Genomic DNA, 18826 nt, shown 5'->3' with positions numbered 1-18826 from the left:
ACATGACTAGAGGTGTGTTAATTTCACAGAGCTAGCAAAGCAGGACATCCCAGGGAGGAGCATGCTGGGAGATGTAGTGCGACTAGACCAGGCATGTCCAAACTGCGGCCCTCCAGCTGTTGAGAAACTACACATCCCAGCATGCCCTGACACAGCTTTAGCATTCTCTGACAGCAAAACTGTGTCAGGGCATGCTGGGATATGTAGTTTCACAACAGCTGGAGGGCCACAGTTTGGACTAGACAGTAACTGCTGTTGAGATAGAAAAGGTAGAGGTAAGACAACCCATACTGTCGGGCTCCATTTTAGAACAAAAAGACACTCTCCACAACAGTCTAAAACCCTTGCAGCCAAAAACGCTGTTAAATACTGTATCTCACCATGGGCAGTACACGTAACGGAGATGCCCTCCTTGCAGTAGTGCCCTTCTGTCTCAGTGTGTATTTAGAACAGTGGTAGCCAACCCTGGTCCTCGAGAGCCATCAACCGTTCACGTTTTCCAGCTCACCTGGCAGGTGCACAGGTGCAGTCATTACCAACTGACACATTTTTAAAGTTCCACAGATGGAGCTAATTACTTAACTTGTGATTCTGTGAGGAGACCTGGAAAACGTGCACTGTTGGTAGCTCCCGAGGACCAGGGTTGGCTACCCCTGATTTAGAAGCACCATCGAAACGTGCACCAACAGGTGACACAGCTGCGTCTGATTAGCCACCCCCTATTACCTCCCAGGTGTATGGTATGCGATCCTGGCGGTCAGCATACCAACGCCGGGACCCTGACCGCCAGAACGCCGTCAGGAGGGCGAGCGCAACTGGGACCCCTGCGGACATTGACGGTCAGGGTCCCAGGAATGTCCACACTCCCTGTGTCCAAATTCAATCTGCGTCTCCACATGGTAACCACTGGGACAGATGTGCAGTAGTTAAAACATTGACCTTGCCGGCTTCCTGTCGGCCCAGTTCGTGGTGACTAGCATGACGAGACTTCCCCGACACACATCCTTCCCCAAATACGATCTTCTATAGAACATCAAATGCCGGCTGCAATAATGTGCACAGCCCTGGGGGGACCTGCCTTCATTACAGCACATCAACACTTTGGTTAGTTAGCATATTAATGGGGGTAGGAGGGGCCACATGTTTAGTTAATGATGCTTAAAAAAATAAAAAAAATATAGGAGGCAATAATCCAAATCAACTTTATAATTTTATTTAATAAAAATTAAAAACACATTGTATAACAATGTCACAATACAGACCATTCCCAACACTGCCGCCTAGAAAAGTACAGCGCAGATATAACTATTCCTGCAATGAGATGGGGCACGTGGCCAGAGAACGGAGCCCGCTGGCTACCAGACACAAATGTCCAGCAGTAGAAGGGTTAATGCTGGTCTCACTCCGGCCACAGAATACCTTTTTCCCCCCCGTAATAAAGGCAGAATACAATGGTTTAGCAGGTGGATAAGAATGGAGATTTTCAGATTTACTTACAACAATCTTTCAGCTTTTTTTTTTTTTTTACACTTTAAAAAGAGGAAAACAAGACAGACCGGTTGCAAAAAAAAATAATCAGAAATTATACGGTATACGCAGGACACTTTTGCAGGGGTTCTCCCCCCCCAACCCAACTTATTGCTGCCTTATACATGCCCTCCTGCAACTATCTCTACAGAAGCGGTTTCATCTGCGATCCTTCCATGCATTTCCTGTAATGTATGGAGATCTCGAAGCTACTGAGAGATCAGAGCGCGATCACCCATTACTATAGGAAGAGAAACCGCTGGAGGAAGACCAAGATAAAGCAGTGTATCTGAAAACCGCTGTAGGATAGCATGTACAGGATAAACGCTCATTTAAGCCAAGGCTGAAATTCACTTTAACGTGTGGTCATTGAAACAGTACGTGGCCTTACGTGGTACAATAAGCAGCCCACTGGTCACGTCAGAGGAGCTCATGATGGAATTAAGGTACCACCTATGCAGGACTTCAATGTAAACGTTCATAAGGACCAAATATTCAAATTGTGACTTCCACCATTCAGATTATAGGAGACAGTTTGTGTCTGTAAGTGTTCCTTTGAAGTGTAAGTTGGATACATTTTAGGACAGTGGATTGCAGGGCTGTGGAACTACAAGTCCCAGCATATACGGCCCGTGGGTTGCGGTTCCATTTTACACCGACGGGGCTGTAGTTCTGTTATGAATACTTCTAATAAACAAACCAAAAAGTCTTAGAAACAATCTATTTTACATGACCCTCCCAAGATGAGGCGTCCTCATGGAGATGATTGGCCAGTTATAGTCAAGCAGTTCCTGATGTGTTATGAGGTTGGCTGAATCAGTGTCCTCAGGAAAGGTCAAGACCCAGAATCCTCCTAGAACAAGGACACACTGATGACCAACACACGGAGAGCTGTACGGATGAGGGTGACGACTGGGAAGAGGCCTGTCCGGCTCACTGGCCACTGTGCACCTCCTCTGAGGCCTGGACCGTGCTCAGGTACTGCCAGCTCAGGGCTGCCAACAACATGGCGCATGACAAGTAAATGGGGGAGAAATTGTGTCGGGACACCAGGGGGCCATTGGACAGACTCAGCTTCCTGACCGTGGAAACAATGTTCTGTGTCCGCCCGGAGGAGGGGTCTGTCAGGGGGATTTTTTGGTAGATCTGAAAGAAGATGGCAAAAAATTTTTTTTTAATAATAATAATAATAATAATAATAATAATAATAATAATAATAATAATAATATATTAAAGTTTTTTTAATACATAGTAAAAACTTCTGGGCACGAAAACAGCAATCTGACGAATTCCCTGGATTGGTCACCTCCATAATGCCTTCTGCAGCTAAAGGATAGAGCACACTGTACCAAGTTTCTCTCCAGTTCCGCATTGGTAACCCGACAAAGCTTAGTGACCAGCAAATATAGAGACATAACATTATAGCGCATTTACCAGACAATGAATTATAGAGGGCAGGACCTAAGGACTGATCCTCGAGGGACACGACTAATAAGTTACCCACACCCATAGGTTTCATTTATAAATACCCTCTGCATAAATACCTTTTACCTACTATGTACAGATCTCTTCCTTTAGACCATGGGTCTTCAACCTGTGGCCTTCCAGCTGCTGCAGAACTACACATCCCAGCATGCCCTGCCTCAAAACGGTAGCAGGGCATGCTGGGATGTGTAGTTCCACGACAGCTGGAGGGCAACAGGTTGAAAACTCCTGCTCTAGACCAGGGATGGATAACCTTCGGCCCTCCAGCTGTTGTGGAACTACACATCCCAGCATGCCCTGCAACAGTTTTAGCATGGCCAAATTGCAAAACTGTAGCAAGGCATGCTGGTATGTGTAGTTCAACAACAGTTGGAGGGCTCTGCTCCTGCTCTAGACCAAGGGTTATCAACTCCAGTCCTCAAGTTACCCCCAGCTGCTCATGTTTTCTGGATTTCTTTAATCAGGCACAGGCGAGTTCAACTAAATTGCTGGGTCACTAATTATTGCACCTGCTTCCACATAGAGAAGTCCTGAAAATATGACCTGTTGGGTAAAGGGAGGGGGTGTGGTGTGGTGTCTGGTGATACATATCATTTACCGACTGGACGGGATGCCAACAGCGGGATCCCGTCCGCCAGAATGTCGGCAGCGGGGCGAACGGTAGAAAGCCCTGTGCGGGCTCGCCACAGGTTATATTCTCCCTCCATGGGTGTCAAGAACATCCACAGAGGGAGAATAGCCTGTGTCGCCGGTGTTTTAGCGGCACCATTCAGCCTGTCGGGATTACGGCGTTGGTATTGTGACTGCCGGGATCCTGACTGGCGGTATTTTAACCGCTTACCGTTGGGGGTACTCGAGGGCCACTGCTCTGGACCTGGTGCTCTCATCCTACAGTATGTACCAGGAGATTGTGAAATGCTTTAGCAAAATCCAAATACATCACAATAATTATTTGTACCAACAAGAAGACCTCTTCCATGACTGGTCCTCCATGAGGACGCTCATTATCTACAATGCATTTCAGATCAATACCCGTTGATTACTGCACCCCTGATAATCCCCTGGTTCTCACTTCGGGGGTGATTCCGAGTTGATCATGTTCCCAGACATGCGGGAGGACGCCCAGCACAGGGCTAGCCCGCCCCGCATGTCTGTTCGCCGCCGCCCCCCCCCCCCCCCCCCCACACACACACACAAGTACAAACGCATCGCACAGTGGCGATGCTTTTGTACTTGTTGAGTAACTCCCGGCCAGCGCAGCTCCTGCGGCTGACCGGGAGTTGCTAGTCGCTGCCTCTGGTCGCAGCGGCTGCATGTAACGTCACGCAGTCGCTGCGGCCCCCCCGCACGGTCCGGCCAAGCACTGATGTGCCGCCCAGCGACCGCCTCTGCTGTCAATCAGGCAGAGGCGATCGTTCGGCCATCCGGCATGCGCAGTTCTGACCCGATCGCTGCGATAAACTGCAGCAAGTGATCAGGTCGAAATGACCCCCTTTGTTCCAGACTGGGAACACAACCGTGTCCTTCCAATCCTGTGGTTCTGACCCAGCCATGATAGAATCCATCAAATGGTGTATCTAGATCTAAGAACACCTCGGTGGATAATTTATTGTTTTGGATCTGTAACTTCCTATTTTGTCACTTAGCGGCTCAATATCAGTAGGGTACATTTTTCATGCTATGACATGAGGGTCTCGTCTCTCGATCCATTGTTTCAGCTTTAGTCTTCGGTAATCAGATCTCCTTCCTATATATTTTTATACAATCACTGCGTTTCCATAATAATTTCAGTCCCTTCTAGTCACAACATAACCCCTTATTACCTCCAATACATTGAGGGAGGAGAAGATGGGGTGGGGGAGGGATGGAGTGAACAAACATACAGGTAGCGGTAACCACAATCTAACAAGCATTTCAATAGGACCGTTTAGAAAATTAAAGGAAGCATCCCATTGGTTGCAATTGGCAGCACCCAATTTTCTTCAGTATCAGGGAAGTCCCACCAATAAGTTATATACGGTATAAGGGTTCATTACCTCTTCAATATACTGATACATGATGGCTCGCACAGCCTGTATATTCGTGGCGTCTATCATCAGCGTCACCGCCTGGCCCTTGCGGATCTTCACCACTCCCTTGAACACCTGGTTGTTGTTGTAACAGGCGGCCAGTGTAGCGATGGCCATAACCTGGTCAGAGAAACAATTATTACAATGATGGTAGGAGGTATCGTTCCTTACGGTTCTAGCAAGCAAATTCTGGGGGAGATGAATCAAGCCTTGGAGTGCGACAAAGTACCAGCCAATGAGCTCCGGTCTTGTTTTTCAAGCAGTCTGTAAGATGACAGTTACAAGCTGATTGGCTGGTATTTTATCTCTCTCCAAGGCCCGGTACATCTTTACCTACACAACATACAGGACGATACTATGAGAAGATCAGATTTGTGCAATATCGGTCTGATGTGCTTAGGAATGAAATACCTGCTACATGTGTGACACACGTATGTAACCCTGCAGGAGCTCAGATTAACATTAGTGGTGGATGGAGTAAGTCTGAACGATAGTGTGAGGAAGACCTGGAACATTACTAACAGTGAATTAATCTCACATCCAAGCACGGGCCAGTGTAGGAACAGACGTTGGTCTTGGCCCATAACCCCACATGCCCAATCAGGCCAGTGTAATCCAACCCGCTCACCTGTGGGATAGCGCAGAAGTTGAACACGCTCTGGTTCCGTAGCCGGGACAGGTAAAGCAGAACGTCAGGAACGTGGTGCAGAGTGTTTGTGATCAGCTCGTTGAGACACTGCACTGCTGGCACGATGTTCTCCGGCTTGGCTAAGTCGGACAGCTTTTTGCCGTATTTGCTCCACACCTGATGTGCAGAAAGGAATGGAATTGGCGCTTATTCAGAATATATTACTAGCGGTAAACGCTACATTTAATGTCACTGAATCCCACGACAGACAGCCTGCTGGTGCCCGGCTCTAACGCTACACTAGTGACATCACAACGTGCCTCCTGCCCGAGACTGGATAGGCTGCACTCTCATGAGTGCTGGATCAGCCAATGAGCAGCTGCGGCTGGTACACAGAAAGGCTGCGGCTACAAGGCAGGTTCCGCTGACATGCTATATTACGGATTATTGCAACAGACTTGCAGATTTTATATATGTTGAGCAGCACGATTATACATGCACAATGCACGGCTCCATTAGCTACCACAGAGCCTGTGCCAGGCTGCCAGTACTGGGCACGGGGGAATACTTGCCTCTTTAGGCCAGAACTCTCTGCCTTCCAGCTGGTCCTCCAGATAGTCACGGATGATGTTGGTTTTCTGCAGGAAGAGACCCATGGAATTGGAGAGCCGCGTATCCTCACCAACGATGGCATCTTCCAGCTCCGAGGCGGAAAACAGACGGGACAGACCGATCCCCACCAGACCGGCCACGTAGTGACAGTACTGAGCAACCAAGACAGAACAATCCAGGTATTAATAGTGAGGACGATCAATAGTTTCTGTACAACAGGCTGAGTAACCGTGCGGCTCTCCTGCGGCTACTGGAATGCTCTGCCAGCTTCTAGCACAAACCAGAGTGTCAGGCATGCTGTGCCTTATAGTACCACAACCGCTTGAGAGCCATAGGCGGATTTAGAAAGTAAGTTGATCACACTCGGGTCCAGCGAGTAATGAAGGATGGTCACTTATAATAGACAACCTGGTCTTACCTTATCCCACTCCAGTAGAGATTCCACTTGCTTCTCCAAGAACTCGGCCATGCCCACTCCCATCTTGTGGCAGATGTCGGCTATCACTTGCTGGTAGACCACCGCCAGGTTCCTAAACTCCAGCGAGATCTACAGCCAGTAAGTAAAGAAACATTAGCATTTCCGGGAAGACTGGAGAGAGGCAGGAACAGTACAGCAGAAGCCAATCTGGTGGGTCCCTAGCGACATAAGACCCCAGTACGTGGCTCTGGCTTGTGTCTATGACACATTGGGCCTAATTCAGACCTGATCGTAGATGTGCTAAATTGAGCACATCTATGATCAGCTTCCCTGACATGCGTCCGCCCCGCGTGTCAAGCCCTACCGCAACCATCGCCGCCATTCTTTGTAATTGAAGAGTAGCTCACCACCAGTGCAACTCCTGCACGCTGGCAGGGAGCTACCAGTCACTGTGAGGGTCGCAGCGCCTGCGTGTGACGTCATGCAGCTGCCCGCCCTCCACACAGTCCGGGCACACCTGCGTTGCCAGGTCCGCGCCCCCTAAAACGGCGGCCAAACGCCACCGGCCCACCCAGCAACCGCTTCTGCTTGTCAAACAGGCAGAGGCAATCGCAGGGCTTAGACAGCCGTCGGCTGTCTGGCATACTGCGGCGCCGGCGCAGTTCAGACCTGATCAGCTGCTGTGCGAAAACGCACAGCACCGATCAGGTCTGAATTAGGCCCATTATCCACCCAAGCCCTGAGGGTCTCTAAGCTGTCTAGGTCATACACTTTTATTGGGCAAATTAATATGGTCTGTAAGAGACAGTCGCGCTTTAGACATGGAACATCTCAGTTAATCAAGGCGACATGAGCAGCGACTGGGAGCAGTGTTGTATTCCGGGGCCTACCTCCATATAAAGGCCACAGGCTATATTTACATTGACTAATCCGCAGATTGTCCCTACATACCGTGGGGAAGTCCTCCAGCACCTGACGGTCCTTCTCCTTGCTCTCGGTGAACCTCCAGTCCGCCTGGTACAGGAAGGTGTGAAAGTTATGCAACATGGGGATCTTAGTCTCCAGACTGATCGTCATATCGTCCTCCACAGTATCCAGAGCTCGCAGGACCAGGTAGAAGATACAGACGGCGTGCCTACAGAACCACACACAAAGAGCGGCCGCTCATCTCAGTGCCCACAACGGATAACAGTCCTGGTGTCAGACAAACAGGACAACTAGACCTTTTGACCTAATGTCTGTCTAACATATGGTGTCTATCTATTGACTGTAACTAGACACTATCTATCTTTTATACCGGAACCGTTCCAGGCATCAGTTTGATAGATAGACACCATATGTTAGACAGACATTAGGTCGAGAGGGTCAACATAAAAAAGGACAGACAAGTGTTTTTTTGTTTTTTTATGTAAAATGTTTTTGGACTATTTCATACTTTCTCTATCCATGCCGGCATAGAGTTGGTTATAATCCTTGTGGCGAGTGAAGCGAGACCCGCGAGGGTATGCCTTTCTACAATTGGGGGTCCCAGATGACAAAACTATCCACACAAACCACAAAAATCACGGTGTCTACCTTTTTCCATGTTGACCATTTTGATCTGTCGACCTTTTTCATGTCGACCTTTTGACCCTGTCGACCTAATGTCTGTCTAACATATGGTGTCTATCTATTGACTGTCTAACTAGACACTATCTTTTATACCGGAACCCAGGTTCCAGCAGTGGCTGCAGCCAGCTCCCCACCATTATCCAACACCCATAACAGGCAGACAATGGGGACTAGTCCGGGGGTTGATATACCAATCAGTAAAGAGAGTGGAGAAGTGGACCAGTGAATACTTTACCCACTGCAACCAATCAGCTTACAGACTCGATCTCCCATCTAAAGTGACAGATTGTGGGGCTATATTCAGTTGTTCTTTCATTGTGCCCATAAGGCACCGTTGCCACCCCTGGGGGGGGAAGGGGGGTCAGAGCTGAATGCTGGCGCAAGAAGCTGATCGCTCCCAAATGGAGCAGCAATTGAATAGCTTTGTCAGGCGCCATCTGCTGGAGCTCTAAACAATTGAATATTGCCCAATAAATGCTACCTCAAAGCTTATTGGTTGCTATGGGCAACTTCTCCATTTTTTTCACGGCTTATTACAGCAACCTTTATGCATGGATAGAGCACGTGTAGTAACCTCCCACAACAAGACCTCGGCTTACACTGCATTCTAGATGGAGAAAGTCCAGCTCTGTGCAACACTGGCTGGTGTGGTATTGATGAGTTAAGGCCCATATAGACGGGCCGATGCGGGGAGAGATGTGTGCTGAGCGAACCGCTCAGCACACATCTCTCCCGCCGCTCAGCACAGTGCGATCTGTGCTGAGCGTGCGAGGGGAGACGGGGGGCCGCTCATTTCACCCAGCGGGTAAAGTGAGCGACCCGCTAGATTGGCCTGCGCTGCAGGCCAATCTAGCAGCAGCGATAGCGATGTGCGGGGCTGCGCATCGCTATCGCTGTAAGGGGTACACACGGGTGGTCATTCTGAGTTGATCGCTCGTTATTTTTTTTTCGCAACGGAGTGATTAGTCGCTAATGCGCATGTGCAATGTCCGCAGTGCGACTGCGCCAAGTAAATTTGCTATTAAGTTAGGTATTTTACTCACGGCATTACGAGGTTTTTTCTTCGTTCTGGTGATCGTAGTGTGATTGACAGGAAGTGGGTGTTTCTGGGCGGAAACTGGCAGTTTTATGGGTGTGTGCGAAAAAACACTTCCGTTTCTGGGAAAAACGCGGGAGTGGCTGGAGAAACGGGGGAGTGTCTGGACGAACGCTGGGTGTGTTTGTGACGTCAAACCAGGGACGAAACTGACTGAACTGATCGCAGATGCCGAGTAAGTCTGGAGCTACTCAGAAACTGCTAAGAAGTGTCTATTCGCAAATCTGCTAATCTTTCGTTCGCAAATCTACTATGCTAAGATTCACTCCCAGTAGGCGGCGGCTTAGCATGTGCAAAGCTGCTAAAAACAGCTTGCGAGCGAACAACTCGGAATGAGGGCCACGGAGCGATCAGGCTTATATTCTAAGCAATCTAGTCAGATTGCTTAGAATATCGCTCCGTGAGTACCCCCCTTTACAGTGGCAATTAATGAGTATTGTAAAACAATGGGTGCATAGATGAAGCTCACAGTACACTAAGAGGGCGGGGAGAGTTGGGTACATTATTCACTTATGTCCCAAGTGTGATCTTCCCTGTGTAATGTATAGGATTTTGGGGCGCGGTCACAGTAGTGAGGCCATACGTGCGTCTCATCACTAACGTACTGACCACAGCACTCTGACAAGACCTGACTCCTGCTACAGTAAGTACATACAGCCTACTACAGAAAAGGTTTCTAAATCGCTGGCTGAGCGCCTAAACTAACACGGCTCTGAGAGAACAGAGTTCTGCTGCGTACAGAACCAGGAAAATAGCCTAGAATAGGAAGACTGTGGGGTGTATTCAATAAGTGTCGGAAAGACGGCAGCTGTTTAGGTTGGAAGGGGTTCCGACCTATTCAATGCTGGCTGTTTTTTCCCCCAGACAAGTCGGGAATTCCCGACTTGTCGGAAAACACGTGGATATTCCGCCAACACGTGGATATTCCGCCAAGTCGGATTGACATTGGGGGTAATTCAGAGTTGATCGCAGCAGCAAATTTGTTAGCAAATGTTGGGCAAAACCATGTGCACTGCAGGGGGACAGATAATATGTGCAGAGAGAGTAATGATGTGAACACACGGTGAGATTTTTTTCTTACGATTTTGACTATATAGTCAAAATCGTAAGAAAAGTTAGTGCAGATCGCAAGGTGAAAGTCACCCTGCGATCCCGATTCGATGCGCGGTCAGCATCGCAAGAATAGATAGACTGTGCAGGCAAGTCAATTTTGACTGTCTCTATAGAAGAGATAGTTAAAATTGACACTTAGCCAAAATCGCACATGGGTGGGTTATATTGTTTCTGTGCAGGGTAAATACTGGCTGCTTTATTTTTACACTGCAATTTAGATTTCAGTTTGAACACACCCCACCCAAATCTAACTCTCTCTGCACATGTTACATCTGCCCCCCCTGCAGTGCACATGGTTTTGCCCAAATGCTAACAAATTTGCTGCTACGATCAGGTCTGAATTAGGCATATTGTCGGAACCGTGGAGATGAGACGGGTGAGGCGGCCGGAGGAGCAGCGGGTGAGGCGGCCGGAGGAGCGGCAGCACGGAGGGGACAGCATGGGGGAGCGGCTGTGTGCGACAGTTGTCGTGAATGGCCAAATCAGACTGCTCATTTGAATACTAACCTGTCGGATCCTTTCCGGCAGAAAGGACCCGACAGGTACTGAATACACCCCTGTATGTCCAAGTCCCATCCACCGCCCCAGCAACTGGTTGTCCCATTTTCACTGTAGTTTCCTTATCGGACATTCTAGGCCATGTTTGTTACACTACAAAACACCTTTGTATCCAATGCAGAAAACACAGCATAGCTGGGTTGTATTACAAGGCAATGGAGAGATAAAGACATGGCTGAAAAGTACAGAGTGAATAGAGACACTGGAAACGATAAAATGAGCTAATGACTCTCAGACAGCCAAAAATAAGAATTTACTTACCGATAATTCTATTTCTCGTAGTCCGTAGTGGATGCTGGGGACTCCGTCAGGACCATGGGGAATAGCGGGCTCCGCAGGAGACAGGGCACATCTAAAAAAGCTTTTAGGTCACATGGTGTGCACTGGCTCCTCCCCCTATGACCCTCCTCCAAGCCTCAGTTAGGTACTGTGCCCGGACGAGCGTACACAATAAGGAAGGATCTTGAATCCCGGGTAAGACTCATACCAGCCACACCAATCACACCGTACAACTTGTGATCTGAACCCAGTTAACAGTATGATAACAAAACGAAGTAGCCTCCGAAAAGATGGCTCACAACAATAGTAATAACCCGATTTTTGTAACAATAACTATGTACAAGCATTGCAGACAATCCGCACTTGGGATGGGCGCCCAGCATCCACTACGGACTACGAGAAATAGAATTATCGGTAAGTAAATTCTTATTTTCTCTAACGTCCTAGTGGATGCTGGGGACTCCGTCAGGACCATGGGGATTATACCAAAGCTCCCAAACGGGCGGGAGAGTGCGGATGACTCTGCAGCACCGAATGAGAGAACTCCAGGTCCTCCTTAGCCAGAGTATCAAAATTTGTAAAATTTTACAAACGTGTTCTCCCCTGACCACGTAGCTGCTCGGCAAAGTTGTAATGCCGAGACTCCTCGGGCAGCCGCCCAGGATGAGCCCACCTTCCTTGTGGAATGGGCATCTACATATTTCGGCTGTGGCAGGCCTGCCACAGAACGTGCAAGCTGAATTGTACTACAAATCCAGCGTGCAATAGACTGCTTAGAAGCATGAGCACCCAGCTTGTTGGGTGTATACAATATAAACAGCAAGTCAGACTTTCTGACTCCAGCCGTCCTAACTATATATATATAAATATATATATATATTTTTAGGGCCCTGACCACGTCTAGTAACTTGGAGTCCTCCAAGTCCCTAGTAGCCGCAGGCACCACAACAGGTTGTTTCAGGTGAAAACGCTGACACCCCTTTATGAAGAAACTGGAGACGAGTCCCAGTTCTGTCCTGTTCAAATGGAAAATTTTTAATATGGGCTTTTGTAAGACAAAGCCGCCCATTCTGACAATCGCCTGGCCGAGGCCAGGGCTAACAACATGGTCACTTCCCATGTGAGATATTTGTCAACAGCATGGTCACTTGCCATGTGAGATATTTCAAATCCACAGATTTGAGCGGTTCAAACCAATATGATTTTAAGAAATCCCAACACTATGTTGAGATCTCACGGTGCCCCTAGGGGCACAAAAAGCTGTATATGCAATACATCCTTTACAATCTGGACTTCAGGAACTGAAGTCAATTCTTTCTGGAAGAAAATCTACAGGGCCGAAATTTAAATGTTAATGAACCCCAATTTGAGGCCCAAAACACTCCTGTTTTCAGGAAGTGTAGAAATCGACCTAGTTGAATTTCCGTCGTGGAGCCTTCCTGGCCTCACCCACGCAACATATTTTTTACCACATGTGGTGATGACGTTGTGCGGTCACCTCCTTCCTGGCTTTGACCAGGGTAGGTATGACCTCTTATGGAATGCCTTTTCCCTTCAGGAACCGGCATTCAACCGCCATGCCGTCAAACGCAGCCGCGGTAAGTCTTGGAATAGACATGGTACTTGCTGAATCAAGTCCCTTCTTAGCTCCCCGGGCCCTTAGTCCTCTGTGAGCATTTCTTGAAGTTCCGGGTACCAAGTCCCTCTTGGCCAATCCGGAGCCACTAGTATAGTTCATACTCCTCTATGTCTTATAATTCTCAATACCCTGGTTATGAGAAACAGAGGAGGGAACACCTACACTGACTGGTACACCCACGGTGTTACCAGAACATCCACAGCTATCGCCTGAAGGTCTCATGACCTGGCGGAATACCTGTCCCGTTTTTTGTTCGGGCGGGACGCCATCATGTCCACCTTTGGTCTTTGCCAACGGTCCACAATCATGTTGAAAAACTTCCCTATGAAGTTTCCACTCTCCCGGGTGGAGGTCATGCCTGCTGAGGAAGTCTGCTTCCCAGTCGTCCACTCCCGGAAAGAACACTGCTGACAGTGCTATCACATGATTTTTCGCCTAGCGAAAAATCCTTGCAGTTTACACTGCCCTCCTGCTTCTTGTGCCGCCCTTCTGTTTACGTGGGCGACTGCCGTGATGTTATCCCACTGGATCAATACCGGCTGACCTTGAAGCAGAGGTCTAGCTAAGTTTAGAGCATTATAAATTTGCTCTAAGCTTATTTATGCGGAGAGAATTCTCCAGACTTAATCACACTTCCCTGGAAATTTTTTCCCTGTGTGACTGTTCCCCAGCCTCTCAGGCTGGCCTCCGTGGTCACCGGCATCCAATCCTGAATGCCGAATCTGCGGCCCTCTAGAAGATGAGCACTCTGTAATCACCACAGGAGAGACACCCTTTTCCTTGGATATAGGGTTATCCGCTGATGCATCTGAGGATGCGATCCGGACCATTTGTCCAGCAGATCCCACTGAAGAGTTCTTGCGGGAAATCTGCCGAATGGAATTGCTTTGTAATAAGCCACCATTTTTACCAGGACTCTTGTGCACTGATGCACTGACACTTTTCCTGGTTTTAGGAGGATCCCTGATTAGCTCGGATAACTCCCTGGTTTTCTCCACTGGGAGAAACACGTTTTTCTGGACTGTGTCCAGAATCTTCCCTAGGAACAGTAGACGTGTCGTCGGAAAAAGCTGCGATTTTGGAATATTTAGAATCCACTCGTGCTGTCGTAGAACTACTTAAGATAGTGCTACTCCGACCTCCAACTGTTCTCTGGACCTTGCCCTTATCAGGAAAGCGTCCATGTTTCTTTTAAGAAAAATCATCATTCCGGCCATTACCTTGGTAAAGACCCGGGGCGCCGTGGACAATCCAAACGGCAGCGTCTGAACTGATAGTGACAGTTCTGTACCAGGAACCTGAAGTACCTTTGGTGAGAAGGGCAAGTTTGGACCTGTAGGTAAACGTCCCTGATATCCAGTGACATCATATCGTCCCCTTCTTCCTGGTTCGCTATCACTGCTCCGAGTGACTCCATCTTGATTTGAACGCTTGTATGTAAGTGTTCAAATATTTCAGATCTCACCGAGCCGGTTGGCTTCAGTACCACAATATAGTGTGGAATACTACCCCCTTCCTTGTTGTAAGAAGGGTACTTTGATTATCACCTGCTGGGAATACAGCCTGTGAATTGTGTGAGGGGGAGACGTCTCGAATTTCCAATGTACACCTGGGATATTACATGTAGGATCCCGGAGTTCCCTTGCGAGTGTTGCTGAAACTCTTGAGATGACCCCCTACCGCACCTGAGTCCGCTTGTACGGCCCCAGCGTTATGCTGCGGACTTGGCAGAAGCCGTGAGGAGCTTCTGTTCCTGGGAATGAGCTGCTTGCTGCAGTCTTCTTCCCTTTCCTCTCCCCCTGGGCAGATATGACTGGCCTTCGCCCGCCTGCCCGTATGGGGACGAAAGGACTGAGACTGAAAAGACTGTGTCCTTTTCTGCCAATCTGTGACTCGGGGTAACAAAAGGCGGATTTTTCAGCTGATGCCATGGCCACCAGGTCCAATGGACCGCCCCTTTATACGGCAATACTTCCATATGCCGTCTGGAATCTGCCTCACCTGACCACTGTCGTGTCTTCGTCTGGCAGATATGTACATCACATTTACTCTTGATGCCAGAATGCAAATATGCCTCTGCGCATCACACATATATAGAAATGCATCCTTAAAATGCTCTATAGACAATAAAATCCTGTCCCTGTCAAGGGTATCAAAATTTTCAGTCAGGAAATCCGACCAAGCCCCCTCAGCGCCGCACATCCAGGCTGAGGCGATTGCTGGTCGTAGTATAACACCAGTATGTGTGTATATACTGTTATGATATTTTCCAGCTTCCTATCAGCTGGCTCCTTGAGGGCGGCCGTATCTGGAAACGGTAACGCCATGTTTTTTTATAAGCGTGTGAGCGCCTTATCCACCCTAAGGTGTGTTTTCCAACTCGCCCTTACTTCTGGCGGGAAAAGGGTATACCGCCCATAACTTTCTGTCGGAGGAACCCCACGTATCATCACACACTTCATTTAATTTATCTGATTCAGGCAAAACTACAAGTAGTTTATTCCCACCCTACAAAATACCCTTATTTGTGGTACTTGTGGTATCAGAAATACGTAACACCTCCTTCATTGCCCTTAACATGTAACTTGTGGCCCTAAAGGAAAAATACGTTTGTTTCTTCACCGTCGACACTGAGGTCAGTGTCCGTGTCAGTGTCTGTCGACCGACTGAGGTAAATGGGCGTTTTTACAAGCCCCTGACGGTGTCTGAGACGCCTGGACCGCTACTAATTTGTCCGCCGGCTGTCTCATGTCGTCAACCGGCTTGCAGCGTGTTGACATTATCACGTAATTCCATAAGTAAGCCATCCATTCTGGTGTCGACTCCCTAGAGAGTGACATCACCATTACAGGCAATTTTCTCCGTCTCCTCACCAACATTTTCCTCATACATGTCGACACACACGTACCGACCTACAGCACACACACACAGGGAATGCTCTGATAGAGGACAGGACCCACTAGCCCTTTGGGGAGACAGAGGGAGAGTTTGTCAGCACACACCAAAAGCGCCATAATGTATATAACAACCCTAGAAGGTGTTGTTTTTATATATGGGCTCTTAATATATAATTATATCGCCAATTTATGCCCCCCTTCTCTTTAACCCTGTTTCTGTAGTGCAGGGGAGAGTGGGAGCCTTCCTCACCAGCGGAGCTGGTCAGGAAAATGGCGCTGAGTGCTGAGGAGAATAAGCTCCGCCCCTTTCACGGCGGGCTTTTCTCCCGGTTATTAGGAAAACTGGCCTGGGTTAAATACATACATATAGCCTTAATGGCTATATGTGATGTATTTATTTGCCTCTAAGGTAATCTATATTGCTGCCCAGGGCGCCCCCAGCAGCGCCCTGCACCCTCCGTGACCGAGATCAGTGAGCCGTGTAGCAACAATGGCGCACAGCTGCAGTGCTGTGCGCTACCTTCATGAAGACTGAAGTCTTCTGCCGCCTGTTTCCGGACCTCCGTTCTGCCGTTCTTCAGCGTCTGTAAGGGGGATCGGCGGCGCGGCTCCGGGACGAACCCCAGGCTGACCTGTGTTCCGACTCCCTCTGGAGCTCAGTGTCCAGTAGCCTAAGACTTCAATCCTCCTGCACGCAGGTGAGTTGCAAGTCTCTCCCCTAAGTCCCTCGTTGCAGTGATCCTGTCGCCAGCAGGAATCACTGATTAGAAACCTAAAAAAAAACTTTTCTAAACAGCTCTTTAAGAGAGCCACCTAGATTGCACCCTCTCGGACGGGCACAAAAACCTAACTGAGGCTTGGAGGAGGGTCATAGGGGGAGGAGCCAGTGCACACCATGTGACCTAAAAGCTTTTTTAGATGTGCCCTGTCTCCTGCGGAGCCCGCTATTCCCCATGGTCCTGACGGAGTCCCCAGCATCCACTAGGACGTTAGAGAAAAGCCCCATAGCTCCAAGCCAAGTTTACTAACAGAATCCTTCCCACGTGCTCTGCCCAGCACAGACTTCTACTGCACCGTTGTGACATGGGGGAGAGGGTACAGTGACCAGCCAGAGGGTAGGGGAGCATAAGGCTTTAGACCAGGGTCCAAGTCCCGGGATTTTCAACCATTTCACGTAGAAAACGACCCAGGCTGACCCAGCATATTACCGGCTAAAATCCAATGTGTGAAAGGGGTGTAAGTAAATTGCTTGGCTACCATCACCCTTATAAGCTTTAGAAAGACATATAATTATTGATCAGCAGAGTAACACAGCAACTGGCAGCTCTAACAGTGACAGCACAGTGTTATTAATTGTGTGGGGTGTGTTACAATACAAAATACCCAGGGAGTGGCTAATGTCAAGTCAACATCACAGCCAATCAGATACTGGGCAGAGATAATGAATACAGCACCTACCCCCCTTATACACATTCTAGTGTGGGGAATGCACAAGCAGACAAACTTCACTAGCACACCCTCCCGATATACATCTCAGTGTAAAATGCACCAGCAGGCAAACTTCACTAGCACACCCTCCCCAATATACATCTCATTGTGGAATGCACCAGCAGGCAAACTTCACTAACACACCCTCCCCCCACCCAATATACATCTCCGTGTAAAATGTACCAGCAGGCAAACTTCACTAGCACACCCTCCCCCTTCTAATATACACCCTAGTGTGGAATACACCAGCAGGCAAACTTCACTAGCACACCCTCTCCCCTCCTGATATACATCTTAGTATAAAATGCACCAGCAGGCAAACTTCACTTTACACTTTTGGGGGGTCTATTTTACTACTGTGGCATCTATTACTGTGGGTATTTATTATTGGTGTGAAGGTTGTTCCTCCTATGACCTTGGGACACTTTTGGGAAAGAAAACAAAGCCACGTGATTGCACAAAGTTGCTGGATAAACAGCTGTATAATAAAACACACACATATAGATTAACTAGGACACAGAAAAGTTCCTGAAACATCTGGCTAGTGTTACACCGTGTGGTAGTAAAGGGTCAGCACATGGCGAGAGGCTGGCTACTTACCGCAGCTCCCCGTCCAGGGCTTGGATCACGGCTGCAAAGCTCCGGCTGGTCTCGTTCAGGTACTTGTAGCAGATCTGCAAGCTGTCAGTCATGGACTCCTGTCGGGGCAGAGACACAGGATGAAATCTGCAGGCGGACAGGTTTTGTGGAGAGAAGCATTTCTGCACCGTGCGGCCTTCCCTCAGCCCCCTCTCCTGCAGCCTGCTCACAGTCAGCAGCGACCGCTGACCACTGGGCTTCTGAGCAGGGCCCAGGCATAGTGTCCTCTTGAACAGAGCGACAGCAACCTTGCAGTTTACACTGGCCATGGGCCAAACGTGGAGAAAGCTTTCTTCCCTGCTGACAGCTCCCAGGGATCATGAGCAGTGCCCCCAGGCACAGCTACAGTACATCCGGAGGGGAAGCCAAGAGCCCATGGACACTGGTGTTACAGTACACTGCACCAGAGACAACACAAGCAGCGCACCCACTCTGCTGCACCCTCCCCCTTGTTTTCATCGCTCAATGGGCAGGGCCGGACCATCTACAGCTATTAACTGTTTACATGCTGCACACCTCCTGTCTCGCTCGCCCTTAAGGATAGAAGTCTTACAGCAACAAGACATTAAGCTGCTGTTGTCTGACCAGCCCCTTTAAAACAGGATGCATATAAAAACGCACATCCGGTGCAATTATACTGCATGTGCATTCTGCAACATATGTTTTGTCATGGGCTATGCTGAAAACTTGGCCTGCCACAGGCTCAGGCAGCATGCAGCAATTCCCAGCCCCAACCCCCCACCGTTAGGGTGCTGTCAGCTAATCAC

At 48.7% G+C, this 18826-nt stretch overlaps 1 protein-coding gene across 3 annotated transcripts in view; it reads right to left on the bottom strand.

Annotated features, from left to right (window-relative positions):
- Positions 1 to 1191: 1191 nt before the first annotated feature.
- FDFT1 (farnesyl-diphosphate farnesyltransferase 1) overlaps positions 1192 to 18826 on the bottom strand; it is a 29881-nt gene continuing 12246 nt past the window's right edge. Inside the window, exons 1-8 of one of the 3 annotated variants that reach the window (XM_063915107.1) lie at positions 18576 to 18659; positions 18021 to 18118; positions 7691 to 7874; positions 6740 to 6868; positions 6282 to 6473; positions 5710 to 5886; positions 5049 to 5201; positions 1192 to 2673 (exon numbers count right to left, since the gene is read on the bottom strand). In XM_063915107.1, the coding sequence (XP_063771177.1) occupies positions 2461 to 2673; positions 5049 to 5201; positions 5710 to 5886; positions 6282 to 6473; positions 6740 to 6868; positions 7691 to 7874; positions 18021 to 18112 (1140 nt within the window). In that variant the 5' untranslated portion in view covers positions 18113 to 18118; positions 18576 to 18659 and the 3' untranslated portion in view covers positions 1192 to 2460. Of the gene's footprint in view, positions 2674 to 5048; positions 5202 to 5709; positions 5887 to 6281; positions 6474 to 6739; positions 6869 to 7690; positions 7875 to 18020; positions 18511 to 18575; positions 18660 to 18826 lie in introns of those variants that run through there. The other 2 variants (XM_063915106.1, XM_063915105.1) reach the window with 2 other exon arrangements.

The sequence above is a fragment of the Pseudophryne corroboree genome, chromosome 4 (genome assembly GCF_028390025.1).
Source record: "Pseudophryne corroboree isolate aPseCor3 chromosome 4, aPseCor3.hap2, whole genome shotgun sequence".
Taxonomy (NCBI): domain Eukaryota; kingdom Metazoa; phylum Chordata; class Amphibia; order Anura; family Myobatrachidae; genus Pseudophryne; species Pseudophryne corroboree.
Note: the sequence above shows the minus strand (reverse complement) of the source record. Positions and strands in the feature narration are given on the sequence as shown.